Here is a 20457-nt window from a genome sequence, read left to right on the forward strand (position 1 = left end):
AGGGCTTCTCCCAATCAAGGGAGCCTCTGGAAGGTTAGTACCTCCAGGGAAGCTAAGTAGTCAGCCTTCTCTACTCAACATATGTAGTTCTAAGGGAAAGATTTAAGAACAGTTTCACCAAGTTCAAAGTCCTAGCCAGAGCTTCTCCAGGTCCAGTTTCAGGCTGAAGAGAACTAAACTGAACTGCCTTACTGGAAGTTGTCACTCTCTTTTTTTTTTATTTTTTTCCCTATTTATTAATATTTATTTTTTAGAAAAGTTAACATGGTTACATGATTTATGCTCTTACTTTCCCTTCACCCCTTGACCTCCCTCCTCCCATGGCTGATATGCATTTCTACTGGTTTTAACATGTGTCATTGATCAAGAGCTATTTCCAAATTGTTGATAGTTGCATTGGTATGGTAGTTTTGAGTCTACATCCCCAGTCATGTCCGCATCAACCCATGCGTTCAAGCAGTTGTTTTTCTTCTGTGTTTCCTCTCCTGCAGTTCTTCCTCTGAATGTGGGTAGCGTTCTTTACCATAAATCCCTCAGAATTGTCCTGTGTCATTGCATTGCTGCCAGTACAGAAGTCCATTACATTCGATTTTACCATAGTGTATTGGTCTCTGTATACAGTGTTCTTCTGGCTCTCTCCTTTCCCTCTGCATCAATTTCTGGAGGTCTTTCCAGTTCACATGAAATTCCTCTAGTTTATTATTCCTTTGAGCGCAATAGTATTCCATCACCAGAAGATAACACATTTTGTTCAGCCATTCCCCAATTGAAGGACATACCTTCATTTTCGAGGTTTTTGCCACCACAAAAAAGTGCGGCTATAAATATTTTTGTACAAGTCTGTTTATCTATACTCACTTTGGGGTACAAACTCAAAAATGCTATGGCTGGATCAAAGGGCAGGCAGTCTTTTATAGCCCTTTGAGCATAGTTCCAAATTTCTAGCCAGAATGGTTGGATCAGTTCACAACTCCACCAGCAATGCATTAATGTCCCAGTTTTGCCACATCCCCTCCAGCATTCATTACTCTCCCCTTCTTTCATTTTAGCCAATCTACTAGGTGTGAGGTGATACCTCAGATTTGTTTTGATTTGCATTTCTCTAATTATTAGAGATTTAGAACACTTTCTCATGTGCTTATTGATACTTTTGATTTCTTTACCTGAAAATTGCCTATTCATGTCCCTTGCCCATTTATTAATTGGAGAATGGCTTGATTTTTTATACAATTGGTTTAACTCTTTGTATATTTGAGTAATTAGACTCCTGTCAGAGTTTTTCATTATAAAGATTTTTTCTCAATTTGTTGTTTCCCTTCTGATCTTGGCTACATTGTTTTTGTTTGTACAAAAACTTTTTAGTTTTATATAATCAAAATCATTTATTTTACATTTTGTAATTTTCTCTAACTCTTCCTTGGTTTTAAAATCTTTCCTTTCCCAGAGATCTGACAAGTAAACTATTCTGTGTTCACTTAACTTATTTACAGTTTCCCTCTTTATATTCAAGTCATTCACCCATTCTGAATTTATCTTGGTGTAAGGTGTGAGATGTTTATCTAAATTTAATCTCTCCCGTATTGTTTTCCAATTTTCCCAGCAGATTTTTTTCAAAGAGTGGATTTTTGTCCCAAAAGTTGGGCCCTTGGGGTTTATCATACACTGTCTTCCTGATCTCATTTACCCCAAGTCTATTCCACTGATCCTCCCTTCTGTCTCTTAGCGAGTACCATATTGTTTTGATGACTGCTGTTTTATTGTATAGTTTAATATCTGGTACTGCTAGGCCCCCTTCCTTCACATTTTTTTTCATTATTTCCCTTGATATTCTTGATCTTTTGTTATTCCAGATGAACTTTGTTATAGTTTTTCCTAATTCAGTAAAAAAACTTTTTGGTAGTTTGATATGTATGGTGCTAAATAGGTAAATTAATTTGGGTAGAATGGTCATTTTTAGTATGTTAGCTCATTTTGCCCATGAGCAATCAATGTTTTTCCAGTTGTTTAGATCTAGTTTTATTTGTTTGGAAAGTGTTTTGTAGTTGTTTTCGTATAATTGCTGTGTTTGTTTTGGTAGATAGATTCCTGAGTATTTTATATTGTCTAGGGTGATTTTAAATGGCGCTTCTCTTTCTACCTCTTGCTGCTCTAATATGTTGGAAATGAATAGAAATGCTGATGATTTATGTGAAATTATTTGGTGTCCTGCAACTTTGCTAAGTTGTTGATTATTTCTACAAGCTTCTTAGTTGATTCTCTAGGATTTTTTAAGTAGACCATCATATCATCTGCAAAGAGTGATAGCTTAGTCTCCTCATTGCCTATTTTGATATCTTCAATTCTTTTCTTCTCTAATTGTTACTGCTAGTGTTTCTAGTACAATGTTAAATAATAGAGGAGATATTGGGCATCCTTGTTTCACTACTGATCTTACTGGAAAGGCTTCTAATGTATCCCCATTGCATATGATACTTGTTGATGGTTTTAGATATATACTGTTTATTATTTTTAGGAAAGGGCCTTCTATTCCTATACTTTCCAGTGTTTTCAATAGAAATGGGTACTGTATTTTGTGAAAGGCTATTTCAGCATCTATTGAGATAATCATGTGATTTTTGTTTGTTAGATTGTTGATATGGTCAATTATGTGAATGGTTTTCCTAATGTTGAAGCATCCTTGCATTCCTGGTATAAATCCTATCTGATCATGGTGGATGATCCTCTTGATCTCTTGCTGGAGTCTCTTTGCTAGTATTCTATTTAAGATTTTTGCATCTATGTTCATTAGGGAGATTGGTCTGTAGTTTTATTTCTCTGTTTTTGATCTACCTGGCTTTGGAATCAGTACCATATTTATGTCATAAAAGGAGTTTGATAGGACTCCTTCTTTGCTTATTATATCAAATAATTTGTATAGTATTATTATTAGTTGCTCTTTGAATTTCTGATAGAATTCATTTGTGAATCCATCAGGCCCTGATGATTTTTTCTTAGGGAGTTCTTTGATGGCTCTTTCAATTTCTTTTTCTAATATGGGGTTATTTGTGTATTCTGTTTCTTCTGCTGTTAATCTAGGCAATTTATATTTTTGTAAATATTCATCCATATCTCCTAGATTGCTATATTTATTGCTATATGATCGGGCAAGATAGTTTTTAATGATTGCTTTAATTTCCCTTCATTAAAGGTGAGGTCTCCCTTTTCATCTTTGATACTGTCAATTTGGTTTTCTTCTTTCCTTTTTTTATTAGATTTACCAGTACTTTGTGTATTTTATGTGTTTTTTTCAAAATACCAGCTTCTAGTCTTATTTATTAATTTAATAGTTCTTTTACTTTCCATTTTATTAATTTCTCCCTTGATTTTTAGTATTTTTAATTTAGTTTTCATCTGGGGATTTTTAATTTGCTTCCTTTCTAATTTTTTAACTTGTATGCCACATTCATTAAACTTTGCCCTTGGTTTATCCCTTCTGACTTTCTCAGTAGGGTTACATAGAGATTTATATCCCAATGGATATATTTACTCTTCCCTCTCAGGGTTAATTACACTGAGAGTGAGGTTTAAATATTACCTCTTAATGCTCTCTTCCTCTTCTTCTTGTAATATAACAACAGGGCAATGCAGATATTGAAAGGATCCATAGATCACCCTCTACACTAGACCCTTCCCATGCCCTCTTTGTGTGTAATAGAATATCCTATTTTTCTTATTCCTTCAAGATTCTCTTGGTGTCCTCTCTTATTCAGCCCCCTCTTTCCCACCCCCCATATCATCTTAGACCATTTAGTATTCCAATGAATAATTCTTCTAATTACTATAATAGTGAATACTATAATGGTGATTTGAGTTCACTACAGAGAATTATACATAACATTTCTCCACATAGGAATACAAATAATTAGATCCCATTGAAGCCCTTAAAGAGGCAAATTTAAAAATTATGTTTTCTTACATTCTCTTCTGTTTCTTATTTACCTTTTCATCTTTCTCTTCATTTTTGTGGTTGGATATCTAACTTTCCATTTAGTCCTGGTCTGTTCTGTGCAAATGCTTGGAAATCTTCTATCTTGTTGAATGCCCAAACTTTCCCCTGAAAGTATATAGTCAGTTTTTTTGGGTAGATGATCCGTGTATGTAGACCCAGTTTTCTTGCCTTTCTGAATATCATATTCCAAGCCTTGTGGTCTTTTAGTGTGGAGGCTGCCAGATCCTGTGTGATCCTGATTAGTGCTCCTTGATATCTGAATTGTCTCTTTCTGGCTTCTTGTAAATTTTTTCTTTTACTAGGAAGCTCTTGAATTTGGCTGTTATATTTCTGGGGGTTGTCTTTTCAGGGTCTAGTGTAGAGGGTGATCTATGGATCCTTTCAATGTCTGTATTGCCCTCTTGTTATAGAACTTCAGGGCAGTTTTGCTGAATAATTTCTTTTAGTATGGAGTCCAAATTTCTATTAATTTCTGCTTTTCCAGGAAGATCAATGATTCTGAGATTGTCTCTTCTAGCCCTGCTTTCTTGATCTCTCAATTTCTCATTGAGACATTTCATGTTTCCTTCTATTTTATCAGTCTTTTGACTTTGTTTTATTTGTTCTTGCTGTCTTGATAGATCATTGGCTTCTACTTGCCCAATTCTTGTCTTTAGAGACTGGTTTTCTGCTATAAGCTTTTTTTTATTTAATAATTTTTATTTTTTAGAAAAGTTAACATGGTTACATGATTCATGCTCTTACTTTCCCCTTCATGCTATAAGCTTTTGATTTTCCTTTTCGATTTGGTCTGCCCTGTTTTCCAGCTGTTTGATTTTGGTCTCCAATTTGCTTATCAATTCTTTTGATTTGAGGGCATATTTTTCGAATTGCCCAATTTTAGCCTTTAGAGACTGGTTTTCGGCTATAATCTTTTGGTTTTCCTTTTCAATCTGGTTATTTCTGGTCTTCGATTTACTTGCCTCACTTTCCAATTTTGAAATTCTGCCTTTTAAACTGTTATTTTCTTGCCAGATCTCTTCCATCTTTCTCATAATCTCAGATTTGAACTCTTCAAGACCTTGTGACCTGTTTTCATTGTTTTGGGAAGGTTTGGATATGGTTACTTGTTTGTTCTCCTTTGCTGTTTGCTCTGTTCTCTGGATTTTTTTCTGTGTAAAAGTTGTTGAGTGTTAAAGATTTCTTCTTGATCTTTCTCTTCTGGGGTTCCTGATTCTGGCTTGCCATTGTCAGCTCATCGCCCTTTCAGCTTTATCCTCAAACCCAGGGTCTGTCTGCTCTCTTTTGGCTTCTGAAGTCTCAGGTCTAGTTGTTCTCAGGGTCAAGCCTTCTGGTGGTCCCCTTGCTTGTTCTTCTGCCTGAAGCTCCTTTAACAGTCTCAGGGTGCTGCTTCCACTGTCAAACACCCCCTCTGTACTGGGTCCCCACTCAATGTCCACGCCTCCACTCAGGATCCTCCCCTGTATCCACACCTTTGCCTGCATCTGAGCCTTTGGCCTGTGCTCTAGGTCTGTGTTTCAAGTCTGAGCGTTCTTTAGCCTCTTGGGGTCTAAAGTCTTGCTGCTCTCAGGAACAGGCCCTGGTGAGCTGTTAATGACTTAATGGGTTCCCCAAACTTGCTCTAACTCTTTTACACTGGCTTTGGCACTGTAGGTGGTATGGGGTGTGGGAGGGGGTTCCTCAGCTCGCATTTTACTGAGAGCTGTTTCACCCCTTTATAGCATGGAAATGCCCAGATCCCACATACCTTCAATGCTGCACCCTGTTGTGGGGTCCCTTCGTTCGTCTGGATTTGTTTTTATGTCTTCTTGAGGAGTCCTATATGTGTGGGTTAGGAGAAGTTAAGCAGGTGCTTTTTTCTCTGCTGCCATCTTAACCCGGAACCTCCATGAAAGTGTGTCACTCTCTTTTAAAGGACTTCTTTTGTCTCACTTTCTGTGCCTTCCTCTAGTTTACATGTCCAATCACAAGACATCTGTCACTCTAGCATACGTGGGTCATAGACCTCCCAAGTTGTGAATTAAGTAGGGATGTTCTCACCTTTGGTGATTAGATTAAGGATGGGAAGGGCAGATATAATTTCATTATCACATGGACAGGTATAATATTGTTCAAGGATTCTTCAAAATTAGACTCCCATTGCCCAATATCCTCAAAGGATTTTAACTACAGGACAGGAAAGTAATTCATAGTAATAGTAATAATAGCAGCAACATTTATATAGCACTTTCTATGTGCCAGGCACTGTACTAAGTGCTTTTTACAATAATTATCTCATTTGATCCTAGGAGTAGGTGCTTTTATAATCTCCATTTTACAGCTAAGGAAACTGAGGCAAGTGGGGACTAAATGACTTGCCCAAGATCACACAGTAAGTAAATGCCTTAGGTTAAACTCAGACCTTTCTGACCTCAGAACAAATACTTATTTTATTCCTACACAAAGCTTTCCCCATAGAAGCATATGTTGACAAGCACATTTGATTTGGGGATAACAGATTTCACAGTCTTCAGAAAAATTATTCCCATGGACTAAATTCAGGAGGTGAAGTTACCCTAGTGATAATGGAGAAATTCTCAAAAATTGAATTCTAAAGAGAAAAAGAGCAGCAATTGTAATGGAAAAGAAAAGGGAAACTCACCCAGCCACTCAAATTTTGAAACGATATTCATAGAAGATGGTGGTGGGGTCAAGTAATGAGGGAACAAGTAAACAAAAATGAAGGCCTGATCATATAAGAATGATGTTAGGAGTCCTATAGCTAAAAATTAAATAGGGGAGGAGAATGAAGAACAACAAAAATGATGTGAGGCCTTTTTAAAAAGAAAGGAGAATTAGGATCAAATAAGGGATAAGACTATTTCTTGAGGTAGATAGAATAATAATAATTGATGAGACAAGGTTGAACTGCCAAATTCTTACTAAACTTTTTTGTACACCAAGGAGAATTGTTATACCAATCAAACAGATAAGTCATTACTCAAAATAATAATGAAATTTTTTGGAAGGAAAAATTAAGAATTCCAAGGTCAAAAACTGCTTGTATACAGGAGACAAAAACATTATTAGAACTCAAATGATATTACAGGAAAGAATCATCAAAATGATCTGATTGTGCTTAGATCATTAAAAAAGAGATCAGTGGGATAGTTTTGATAAACAAGACCCAGAAGCAGTTGAGCCCTACATTGCAAAGAATTCCAGACTCTTAATTTTAAAAACATTCATTTATGACACCCCATTCTAAATGATAATAAATAATATGTCCTTTAGCAAGCCACTCAGCTTCTCTATGCCTCAGTTTCCTTACCTGTAAAATGAAATGGTAAGATTAGATAACCTCTAATGTCCCTTCCAATTCTAAATCTATGAGCCTATTCAACTGCTTATACTAAAAGACTCTGGAATCTTATCTCCCATTCATGGTTCTTTCTGTGTAAATCTATTCCCTCTATTTTTTCCCTATACTCCCATAAAAGCCTCCTCTTTTTTGTAGACCAAATAATAATATTATTATGTATTTCCATCTCACCCATGTTTCCTTCCTGTTACTTATTCACCTTGTTCTGAGTACCTCCATTCCTAAAAATTTTAATTCATGAGAGAGCTCATGATGTAGTTGGAATGGATCTGTTACCAAGCAAAAGGATTTTAGTCAAATCTAGGCCCTTTTACTCATAGCTTGAGATTAGCAGTATCATTTCCCTAAATCTGTATACTCCTATTTGCTTTTCTTTTGTGTGAAGTGTACCCAGGAACTTAGATATCTTTCCTCTCCTGTGCGGGAATGTGATATGCACCCCAATCTCCTCACCTTATTTTTATTTTAGCAAATGACTTTTTTTTTCTTGAATATGGACCTATGTGTGCTGTGTGAAGCTATGAAGTATAAAATTGTTAGCATTAATTGACTTGTCCATCTCCTAGCCTCACAAGCCTGTGTCTTCCCAATTTAGTTAGTGGTTTCTTTGAGGGCACTTAACTGATAATCATAAGACATTTGATTTGCTAGGTGTTTCAATAAGCATTTGTTATGTTAATTAAATTTTCTAAGCCAAAGTAAGAGAGTATTTTCCCCCCATGTCTGTTGTTTATATGCAGACAGCAACAGAGGCTAGAACTAAACTTTCTTTTTGTTAAAACTATATCAGGGGGACAGCTGGGTAGCTCAGTGGAATGAGAGTCAGGCCTAGAGACGGGAGGTCCTAGGTTCAAATCCAGCCTCAGCCACTTCTCAGCTGTGTGACCCTGGGCAAGTCACTTGACACCCATTGCCTATCCTTACCATTCTTCTGCCTTGGAGCCAATACACAGTATTGACTCCAAGATGGAAGGTGTTTTAAACAAAAAAAAAAAAACAAAACTATATCAGGAAAGGGAAAACCAATAAATGCTTAAGGAAAAATGGTTTGTTAAGAAGAAAAAAGAAATAATATATAGGAGAAGGAAGCATACATTTTGAAACTATGGTGATATAAAAATTATATTAACATAGCCTTTAAAATTAAAAATAATTCTGTTTCTTTTTTGATCACAGATACGAGTATTCCTAAGGACCCAAAACTAATCCCTACCACTGAAACTGCAACTGCATCAACTGCTGACCCAGCTGCTTTTGTTTTTAAGAAAGAATTAGAACCTTTAGACCTTACTCAGTATATCCAGTAAGTCGTAGTAAATATGAGTATGTGTGGAAAGTGCATTCTTGGCACTGAAATTATATTGCCGATAAGATTCTTTTTGTAGCAGTCATGAGTTAGAAATAAATACCCATTACAGTTGTATAGTATGAATCAGACGTGTGAATCATGAGCTATATATGAGCTGGCATTTTATTTCAATGAAGATTTATCCGAAAGTTGTACTTGATACAAAGTTTGAGTTTCTTGATGCTCTATCGTTCACCATCTGTATCTTAGTGAGCCTATAAGATCATGAGTTCAATAGTCTTATGTGCACAAAAACTACAAAATCTGATATATCCAGGCCTCATTTTTCTTACTTCGGACATGCACCTCAAAGCTCCATTGAAATTTTAAACTATACATACCCAAAACAGAACTAAGTCTTAGGGTTGGAAAGGCCATTTAGCCCAATCTACATGTAATGAGAAAGACCCTCTAGAACATATAGAAGAATCACGATATTTGAAAGTTCAAGGGAACCTCAGCAATCATCCAACCCAACACCTCCCTCAAAACCCTCTCCCCAAACCTCATTATTACTCATGTGGAACGTTGTCATCTAGCCTATGACTGATATTAAAGGGAACAAGGAGGAAGAACTGATAACGTCTCTAAAAACCCTTTCTAGTTTTAGACATCTCTGTTGGGAAATTTTGTTTCTTTGACATAAAGTCTACATTTTTCACTTAGCAACTTTCTCTCATGACTCTTGGGTCCAAGTAATCCAGACCTAATCTTTCTTTGAGAGCCTTCACGTACATCAAGATGAGGCTTTTCTTCTCTAGGCAAGATTCTCTTTGTCCCCCTGACCCTGGCCCCAATTCCACCACCCTATTTCTACAAGAAAGACTTCACCCTCTGTGGTTGCCCTCAGCATACCTTTCAGCCTATCAATGCCCCTCTTAAACTGTTCTGTCCAGTGCTGAAAACGGGGAGGGGTCCTGAGGCTCCGACTTCCTTATTCCTGAAGGCTTTGCTTTTCTTCCTTCAGCCCTCTTTTTAGCCACTACATCACACCACTAATGTGTATTAAGTTTGAACACCACTAAACTCCTAGGATTTTTTTTCAGGCAAATTGTTTTTTAATCATTTATCTTCCATCTTTCACTTGTATACATTTCCTTTTTTGCACCCTAGATAAGGCTTTTCACTTATCTCTATTAAATTTAGCCTTGTTCCTTTTAGCTCAGCTTTCTATTCAGCCACTATCTTTTTGAATTTTGATGCTGCAATCTTGTATGTTACCTATTCTCTCCTCTCCAACTAATCCATAAGAGGCAATGTGGTAAAATAGATAGAATGCTGGATGTAGTCAGGAAGAGCCAAATTTGAATCCTGCATCGGACTCTTATTAGCTGCATGACCCTAGGCAAGCCATGTATACTCATTAGGCCTTAATTTACTCATGTATCAAATGACTTAATGTCTACGGCCCTTCCAGCTCTAAATCCTATAACCTTGTGATTGTGTGCCTTTATTCAAATTACTGATTAAGAAAAATTAAATAGCACAAGGCCAAATACAGGTTCTTGGGGTAAAACTAAATGGTAAACATAGTTACCTAAATCAGGTAACTATGGCACCATTAATGACTACTCTTTAAATGGACCCACCCAACTGGTTCTGAATTCATCTAATTACCAAATAATTTAAAATTGTCTCCATCTCTCTCTACATTCCCCATAATATGAAATACTTATCAAAATTTTTTTCTTAAATCCAGGTAAATTCTATTCATAAAATTCTTCTCATCTACTAATTTAGTCACCTTGTTAAAAGTGAAGTGAGGTTAGTCTAGAATGACCTAGTCAAGATTAAGCCACCCTAGTTTTTGAATATCACTTTCCCTTTCAAAAATATTCATCAACCATATATGTTATGGTAAATTTGATTTCTAGCAATTGAAGCTAAACTCACTGGCTTATGGTTCATTGAATCTTTCCTTCACATAAATCCATTTTTTTGGATTGACCCCATATTTATCCTTCTTCTGTCATGTGGTACCCCTCCCATTTACAATAATGTTTCAAATGTCCTTACAGTGGTTATCTGAGGATATATTTTATCTGGGCCAGTTGACTTGATATCATCAAGGGTAACTCAGGGGCACTCTTACTTCTGATTACTATTGTTAGGTATTGGCTTATTGTTAGCCATTTTTGTTACTATATCTAGTACAAAGGTCATTCTCCTTTCCTGACACGGTCACCCAGCTTTTGCTAAAAGGCCTACAAGGAAGTAGAACCTACTATTTGTAAAGGCAGTTTATTTAACTTTTAGGAAGGGAAGGGGAAAAGCATTTATTAAAGACCTACTGTGCGCCCAGTCCTGTGCTAAATACTTTACAAATATTATCTCATTTGATCCTTACAACAAACAACCCTGTTAAAATAGGAGTTATTTTTATCCCCATTTTATACTTGAGAAAACTGAGGAGAGAGTTTAAGTGATGTTCCCAGTGTCACTCATCTAATAAGTATCTGAGTCAGATGTGAACTTAAGTCTTCCTGGTAGCTCTAATCATTAGGAAGTTATTACTTCAAATATAAATTTGCCCCTACATTTCCATTCATTTTTTCTATTCTTTCCACTTGGTTAAACAGAATAAATCTAATGTTTCATTCATTTTAAAATACCATGAAAAACCAAGTTACATACTTATAGTATACTTGCACGTACTAAAGATAACAGATGAAAAATATTTCCAAGTAAAATTATAATATATACATGTAATTGTACTTAAAAGTACATCTGTACGCATAGCAGAAACTGTAATGGGTAATAGTAAACTTATTTTAAAACTTTTTAAAGTAGTCATTTGTTCATTGATGCAGTAGGCATGCTTGATCTTTGAAGGTGGCTATCATGTGCCTCCTAAGTCTTCTCAAGCCTAAACACCCCTCATTCCTTCAAACCAAACACAAATGCATGACCTCCAGGCCCTTCAGTCTGTCACTGGTTATCCTCTTTTCTCTCAAACATGTTCCTTCCCCAGCTCCCTATTTCTCACTGAGGTACATAACCTCCCACTCTTTCTTGATGGTGTGGGGTGGAATTCTGGGGAGGCTGGTCCCCCCAGAATTCACTCTAATGAGCAGACAGGAGACTCGATAAGATGCTGGTAGAGAAAAGCAGCTTTATTTGGAGAAAACAGCAGATAGTAGGTGGGGAGAAGGGGAAGGGATTCTGCTCACACAGGCATTTTGCTTGGGGAAAAAATGTCCTCTCTTCTTCTAGGTACAATCAAAGGCTTTTATAATAATCCTGAAGCAAGATTCTTCTCCTCCCCTCTGTCCAATCCTGTACAAGGTGGGGCTGTGATGTTCACTGTTTTGTCAGCATGATCTTCAACATTATGTATCCATAAAGACCCTCATGATCCAGAAAAATTTGTGACTATCATGGGATTCCCAGCCTAGGACAAAAAGATACTTTTGAAACTCACTGTACTTTCCCTCCTTCAGCTTATCTTATAGTTTGGCTTTCTTCCCAACGTACACATAAACCCTTCTCAAGGCTTTTGAAAATAGGTCAGGAAAGACCCCTTAGTATTACTATTCCTTAGACTAAAATTGCCTTTCCCCTCACCCCATAAAACATTTATTTTTCCTTGAAAATTAATTAGATATGGACAAAGTAAAAGAGAGAATAGTCAGTGTGTGGGAAGAGATTCAGTATGCAATTCTCAGAGTAGTATTTGGCTTATTGGGGTTACAACTAATTTTCAAGTCTTATCCATTCTGTTCTCTTCACTCACACTACCCTGACCTTGTACAGCCCTCACCACCTCTCACCTGGATGACTGCCAGTCATTTTTAGTGTTCCCAGTTTCTTCTCTCTCTAATCCTTCTTGCATATAAGTAATACTAAAATAATCTGCCTCAAACATGGCTCATGGTTTGAGCCAAGTCATTCTCTTGCTTAAAAATCTTCATTGGCTTCCACTTCTAGCATGAAATACAAACTCATCATTTTACCATTTAAAATAGTCTACAACACAACTCCAGCTTACCTCTACAGATTGATTTCGTATTACTCCTGTAATAATTAAAATTGGGTGGCCAAGTGTAATAATAATGGTTTAAAAAAATAATTGTTGTGGTCACTGTTTATAAAAGTTAAAATTAAACTATGAGTCAGTAGACTGTTAGTAGCTTTATTTACAGCAAGGCAGAGATATTAAAGTGGGAGATATAGGAAGGAGGTAGAAAATACTCCCAATCCAGCCAAACTGGCCCACTCGCTATGTCCCAGATTCAGCATTTTATATTGGTGGTGTCAGAGGCAATTGTACCTCATGGCTGGAAGGTGCTCCCTCTTGTCTGCCATGTCTTAGAATCTCCAGTTTCCTTTTGCGATCATTCAGGCATCACTTCTAGGTCCCCAGTCTTTAAGTATTCTCGCCCTTCTTGACTTAAATTTTTATTTTTGAGTTCTCTCTATCTGTATCGTGTCCCCCAGTGGCATGGAAACTCTCTAAGGGTAAACCCAGTTTCGTTTTTCTCCTAGTGTCCTTAGCACTTAGCAAAGCATCTTTCCTATTGTGGACTAGTAATAAATGCTTATTGAGCAAAGTTGACATTTTGATATCCTCAAATAAAGTTTGATGACTGGAGCAAATAGAACTACAGAGTATTCACACAATGTCTTCTCAGATTACTATTATGTATATTAGATATAGGATTATTTAAAGTTTAGCCAATATAGATGGTTTTGAAGAATAGTTGCAAGTTCTTGAGGACTGATAAATCTTTAAATATGATCAGCAATTTTGGCCTCACAAATTAAAAAGTAAATAAATAAAAATCTTTACTAAATACAAACTATGTATTTTATGGTCACCTTATACAAACAGATGTATAGAAAAAGATCAGATTACCCCCAAATGATGACAACAACAATAATGAAATGGGAGTAACATTTTCCAAGTGACTTAGTATTCTTTGCTTCTTTAAATTCAGGTTAAAATAGTGGTGGAAATGGGCTGAAGAGCTTTGTGATATTTTACCATATCTAGAGTTATGTCTTTTAGCCACTTGATTCCTTAAGAAAACAGTTCAAAGCCAAATTTCAACTTGAGTTAAATATCTCTTTTGATGTTCATCCCAAGACAAACACTTGATGAGCCTGTGTTATACAGTGAGGCTTTAGCTCAGCAACGAGAAATGCAGAAAGCAGAAGAAGTTCATCAGTTTCGTCAGTATCGAGAAAAAATACTGAAGAAAAGAGAGTTTGAAGATGGAGCACGGAAGAAGTTAAAGACAAAAGTTTTGGATACCTACGGTGATATCCGCGTGAGTAAGAGTAGGCATATAGATGCCACTCAACAAATCTTATTGATTTTTTGAAAATTGAACATCTTATATATTAAGTTATCCATCCATATAATTAGCAAGTGAATGGAGATTTGCGTGTGATGCTTTTTAGAATCCCATCCTATTCATTTCCATCACATGGAATAAGCATCTTTTGTGCTATTCCCCACAATTTTTTTTAATTGTGAGAACAAATTAATCTGGATATAGAGAACCAGCTCTATATTTGGGGGGTCCTGAGTGGCGTTTAATGGCATCAGATTGATAAGACAGGAAACAGAAACTGAGAACAGCCAGACTAATTGTTTAACTCATAGCTGCTCCAACTTCATGGAGTTCTTGAGTTTATTTTATACTGGTTTCAAACAAAGAACACGAAGAAAGAGTCACAGCTGTGAAGGGGTTAAAAATCATACACAACCCATTAAAGTCTAAAAAGTAGAGAGATAGGTACAGGGGCAAGGGCCAAATTCCAACCACCAATTAGTAGGGGGTTAATTCTGGGGGCAGAAATATATTTCATGGAGATTTTTACTAATTGAGTCCTGTCTTCCTCATTTACAGGATTGGACCTGGTCAGATAAAGTCTAGTCTAGCTTTGTTTGTCTAGGCCTTATCTAAGTAATATATTTTTTTAGAGTTCAGGCTTCTTAATTATCAAGGAGAAAAATGGTTAACTCAGTAGCTGTGGGTCTGATTAAGGACTCAAAGCTTTCCAATAAGAATATTGAGAAAAGGTGGGGATCTAAAAATTATTTTTATCTCCATTTTATTTATTTTTTTAACATTTATTAATATTCATTTTAACATGGTTACATGATTCATGTGCCTACTTTCCCCTTCACTCCCTGCACCTAGGGTGTCTAGGATGATTTTAAATGGTGTTTCTCTTTCTACCTCTTGCTGCTCTAATATGTTGGAAATGAATAGAAATGCTGATGATTTATGTGAATTTATTTTGTATCCTGCAACTTTGCTAAAGTTGTTGATTATTTCTACAAGCTTCTTAGTTGATTCTCTAGGCTTTTTTAAATAGACCATCATATCATCTGCAAAGAGTGATAGCTTAGTCTCCTCATTGCCTATTTTGATACCTTCAATTTATTTTTCTTCTCTAATTGCTACTGCTAGTGTTTCTAGTACTATGTTGAATAATAGAGGTGATAATGGGCATCTTTGTTTTACTCCTGATCTTATTGGGAAGGCTTCTAATTTATCCCCATTGCATATGATGTTTGTTGATGGTTTTAGGTATATACTGTTTATTATTTTTAGGAAGGGTCCTTCTATTCCTATACTTTTCAGTGTTTTCAATAGGAATGGATGCTGTATTTTGTCAAAGGCTTTTTCAGCATCTATTGAAATGATCATGTGATTTTTGTTTGTTAGACTGTTGATATGGTCAATTATGTGGATGGTTTTCCTAATGTTGAACCAACCTTGCATTCCAGGTATAAATCCCACCTGATCATGGTGGATGATCTTCTTAATTACTTGCTGGAGTCTCTTTGCTAATATTCTATTTAAGATTTTTGCATCTATGTTCATTAGGGAGATTGGTCTGTAGTTTTCTTTCTCTGTTTTTGATCTCCCTGGCTTTGGAATCAATACCGTATTTGTGTCATAAAAGGAATTTGGTAGGACTCCTTCTTTGCTTATTATATCAAATAATTTGTATAGTATTGGAATTAGTTGCTCTTTGAATGTCTGATAGAATTCATTTGTGAATCCATCAGGCCCTGGCAATTTTTTCTTAGGGAGTACTTTGATGGCTTGTTCAATTTCTTTTTCTGATATGGGATTATTTATGTATTCTATTTCTTCTGCTGTTAATCTAGGCAATTTATATTTTTGTAAATATTCATCCATATGTCCTAAATTGTTATATTTATTGCCATATAATTGGGCAAAATAGTTTTTAATGATTGCCTCAATTTCCCCTTCATTAGAGGTGGCGTCTCCCTTTTCATCTTTGATACTTTCAATTTGGTTTTCTTCTTTCCTTTTTTATTAGATTGACCAGTACTTTATCTATTTTATCTGTTTTTTCAAAGTACCAGCTTCTAGTCTTATTTATTAATTCAATAGTTCTTTTACTTTCCATTTTATTAATTTTTCCCTTTATTTTTAGTATTTCTAATTTAGTTTTCTTCTGGGGATTTTTAATTTGCTCGTTTTCTAATTTTTTGAGCTGCATGCCCAATTCATTAATCTCTGCCCTCCTTAATTTGTTAATATATGCACTCAAGGATATAAATTTCCCCCTGAGTACTGCCTTGGCTGCATCCCACAGAGTTTGGTAGGATGTCTCATCATTGTCATTCTCTTCAATAAAATTATTGATTGTTTCTATGATTTCTTCTTTGACTAATTGGTTTTGGAGAATCATATTGTTTAATTTCCAATTAGTTTTTGATTTGCCTGTCCAGGTGCCCTTACTAATTATTATTTTAATTGCATTATGATCTGAGAAGGTTACATTTATTATTTCTGCTCTTTTGTATTTGTTTGTAATGTTTCTATGTCCTATTACATGGTCAATCTTTGTGAATGTACCATGTGCAGCTGAAACAAGGTGTATTTCTTTTTGTCCCTATTTATTTTTCTCCACATATCCATTAAATCTAATTTTTCTAGGACTTCATTCACCTCTCTTACCTCTTATTTATTTTTTGGTTTGATTTATCTAGATCTGAAAGAGTAATATTTGGATCTCCCAGTATTATAGTTTTACTATCTGTTTCCTTCTTGAGCTCTGGCAGTTTCTCCTTTATGAATTTGGATGCTATGCCACTTGGTGCATACATATTGAGCAGTGTTATTTCCTCATTGTTTATACTGCCTTTAATCAGGATATAATGACCTTCCCTGTCTTTTTTAATCATATCTATTTTTACTTTGGCTTTGTCAGAAATCACAATTGCCACTCCTGCCTTCTTTTTCTCATTTGACGCCCAAAAAATTTTGCTCAAGCCCTTAACCTTAAACTTGTGTATGTCTACCCACCTCATATGTGTTTCTTGTAGACAACATATGGTAGGGTTTTGTTTTCTAATCCACTCTGCTATTTGCTTCTGTTTTATGAATGAGTTCATCCCATTCACATTCAGAGTTATAATTATCAGTTATGCATTCACTGACATTTTTGTATCCTCCCCTAGTCCTACCCCTTCTTCTTAAACTATTTCCTTTTAAACCAGTGATTTGCTTTAAGCCGCTATCCCTTATCCCCTCCCTTGATTAACTTCCCTTTCTACCCCCTCCCTTGTTATTCCCCTCTTTTTATTTTTAAAGGTCTAATAAATTCCCTCCCCCTTCTTCTCCCTTCCCTTTTTTGACCTCCCCACTCCCCTGCTCCCCTTGGTTTATCCCTTCTGACTTTCTCAGTAGGGTTAGATAGAATTTTATATCCCAATGGATAATATAGCTACTCTTCCCTCTCCAGGTTGATTACACTGAGATTAAGGTTTAAATATTACCTCTTAATGCTCTCTTCCTCTCCTTCTTATAATAGTATTTGTCCCCTCCCCTTCCCATGCCCTCTTTGTGCATAATAGAATATCCTATTTTTCTTATTCACTCAAGTTTCTCTTGGTGTCCCCTACTATTCACCCCCCTCTTTCCCACCCCCCATGTCATCTTAGACCATTTAGTATTCCGTCCTCTCCCTATCAATTATTCTTCTAATTACTATAATAGTGAATACTATAATAGTGAATAGAGTTCACTACAGAGCATTATACATAGCATTTTTCCGCATAGGAATACAGATAATTAGATCAATTTAAAAATTATGTGTTTTCATTCTTTCCCCTCTGTTTCTTGTTTACCTTTTCATATTTCTCTTGATTTTCGTGGTTGGATATCAAACTTTACATTTAGTCTTGGTCTTTTCTGTGCAAATACTTGGAAATCTTCAATTTTGTTGAATGCCTATACTTTCCTCTGGAAGTATATAGTCAATTTTGATGGGTAGTTGATCCGTGGTTGAAAGCCCAGCTCTCTTGCCTTTCTGAATATTGTATTCCAAGCCTTACAGTCTTTTAGCGTGGAGGCTGTCAGATCCTGTGTGATCCTGATTGGTGCTCCTTGATATTTGAATTATCTCTTTCTGGCTTCTTGTAAGATTTTTTCTTTTACTTGGAAGCTGGGGGTTTACTTGGAACCTGGGGGTTGTCCTTTCTGGGTCTAGTGTAGAGGGTGATCTATGGATCCTTTCAATGTCTATATTGCCCTCTTGTTGTAGAACTTCAGGGTAATTTTGCTGAATAATTTTTTTAGTATGGAGTCCATATTTCTATTCATTCCTGCTTTTCCAGGAAGACCAATGATTCTCAGATTATCTCTTCTAGACCAGTTTTCTTGGTCTGTCACTTTCTTATTGAGATATTTCATGTTTCCTTCTATTTTATCAGTCTTTTGACTTTGTTTTATTTGTTCTTGCTGTCTTGTGAGATCATTGGCTTCTAATTGCTCAATTCTAGCCTTTAGGGACTGGTTTTCGGCTATAATCTTTTGGTTTTGCTTTTCAATCTGGTCATTTCTGGTGTTCAATTTGCTTATCAGTTCATTTGTTTTCTGAGCCTCACTTTCCAATTGCAAAATTCTGCCTTTTAAACTGTTATTTTTGTCTGATTTCCTTTTGAGCTATTTCCCATTTCTCTAGCCAAATCTTTTCCAACTTTTTCATCATCTCAAATTTGAACTCTTCAAGCACTTGTGACCAGTTTTCATTATTTTGGGAGGGTCTGGATGCTTCTTTGTTCTCCTCTTCTGTTTGCTCTGTTGTCTGGATTTTCTCTGTGTAAAAGTTGTCAAGAGTTAAAGATTTCTTCTTCTTGTTGTTAATCTTTCTCTTTTGGCCTTCCTGATTCTGGGTTGCCATAGTTAGCCCAGTAGTGTCTCAGCTTTATCCTCGAGCTCAGGGTCTGTCTGCGCTCTTTTGGCTTCTGAGGTCTCAGGTCTGGTTTTTCTCAAGGTCAAGCCCCCTGGAGGACCCCCTTGCTTGATCCTCTGCTGGAGGCTCCTTTACAAGTCTCATGGTGCTGCTTCCACAGTCGTATACCTGTCTGCACTGGTTCCCCACTCGGGGTTTCAGAGCCTTCACTCATGCACGCATGCCTGTGTGCTCCGTTTCTGCACTCAAAGTCCATGTACATTCTTTAGCCTTTTGGAGTCCTATGTCTTGCTGCTCTCAGGAACAGGCCCTGGCGCTGCCAATGACTCAATGGGTGCCCCAAACTTGCTCTATTTCTCTTGAACTGGCTTTGGCATTGTAGGTGGTGTATGTGTGTGTGGGGGTTGCTTAGCCCGCGATTTAGTGAGAGCTGTTTCACCCCTTTATAGCATGGATATGCCCCGATTCCATGTACCTTCCACGCTGTGCCCTGTTGTGGGGTCCCTCCATTCATCTGGATTTGTTTTTATGTCCCCTTGAGGAGTCCTGTATGTTTCTGTTAGGAGAGGTTAAGAGCTGTTTTTTACTCTGCCGCCATCTTAACCAGGAAGCCCATACACACAGTTTTACTTGCCGATGATTTTGTAATGGGATGCAGATAAAACATGTATTACAGACTCTATTTCTCTAAATGACTCCCAATAGCCTATTGGAGGGGTCAAGTTATTTTTAGATTAACCAACCTGCTGGTACCAGAACTTTTCAGGGCTCAGGTTACCCGGACCAAACACAAAGACTGCCTCAGCCTGGATTGGTCATGTAGGGAATCCAGATAACAGGCCCTATCCTGACCCTATTTCTCCAATTGGCTCTCTACGCCTGGAGTCATTGTGCTATCCAAAATGTCACCCTTAACCTCTACTATCTCCTGACTTTCATTTCCCCTCCCTTGGTCATTGCTCTTATTCAGATATTCAGACAACACTGACATTTCATACAGGGAAAGCTCATGTTTATTTTCAATTAGACTCAAAGGTTATAAAATTTGAGGCCTATGTTTAAACCACTTAAATTCATTTGTGTGTTTTATACCACCAAGATGACTATAAAATGTTTTCATATTTTTAATATTCTTCATTCATGAAGTATGACTAGCCCCCAAAACTCTACCAATGTCAAAAAAACTCCTGTTCAATAATGTTATATTCTTGGAGCAAATACTTTGTGTATTTGTTATCATATCTTAATGCTTTGTTTTGAGATAGTGCCTATAATTGAATCATATTCCTAATGATAACTGACTTCTTTTAGCTTTATGAAAAGTGGGGAATAGTAGAGCATATTACTCATTCAGAAAGACATTGTTCCATACTCTGTCACCCATCTCTAAGAAATATGAATTTTTAATAGGTAATCATCAGCATTTCTTTATAGCACCAACAAAATCTTGTAAGAAGAGCTAAAATCCATTTAAAATAATCACAGATCTAATAAAATATATAGGAGTATATCTGCCAAAACAAAGCCAGAAACTATATGGACATAATGATAAATCACTATTATACAAATAGA

At 36.3% G+C, this 20457-nt stretch overlaps 1 protein-coding gene across 1 annotated transcript in view; it reads left to right on the top strand.

The window, feature by feature from the left end:
* Window positions 1–20457, top strand: part of ADGB (androglobin) — a 330120-nt gene that overhangs the window by 308546 nt on the left and 1117 nt on the right. The window contains exons 27-28 of the mRNA XM_044675455.1: window positions 8526–8652; window positions 13784–13967. Coding sequence (XP_044531390.1) covers window positions 8526–8652; window positions 13784–13967 — 311 coding nt within the window. The remainder of the gene's footprint in view (window positions 1–8525; window positions 8653–13783; window positions 13968–20457) is intronic.

The sequence above is a fragment of the Gracilinanus agilis genome, chromosome 4 (assembly GCF_016433145.1).
Source record: "Gracilinanus agilis isolate LMUSP501 chromosome 4, AgileGrace, whole genome shotgun sequence".
Taxonomy (NCBI): Eukaryota; Metazoa; Chordata; class Mammalia; order Didelphimorphia; family Didelphidae; genus Gracilinanus; species Gracilinanus agilis.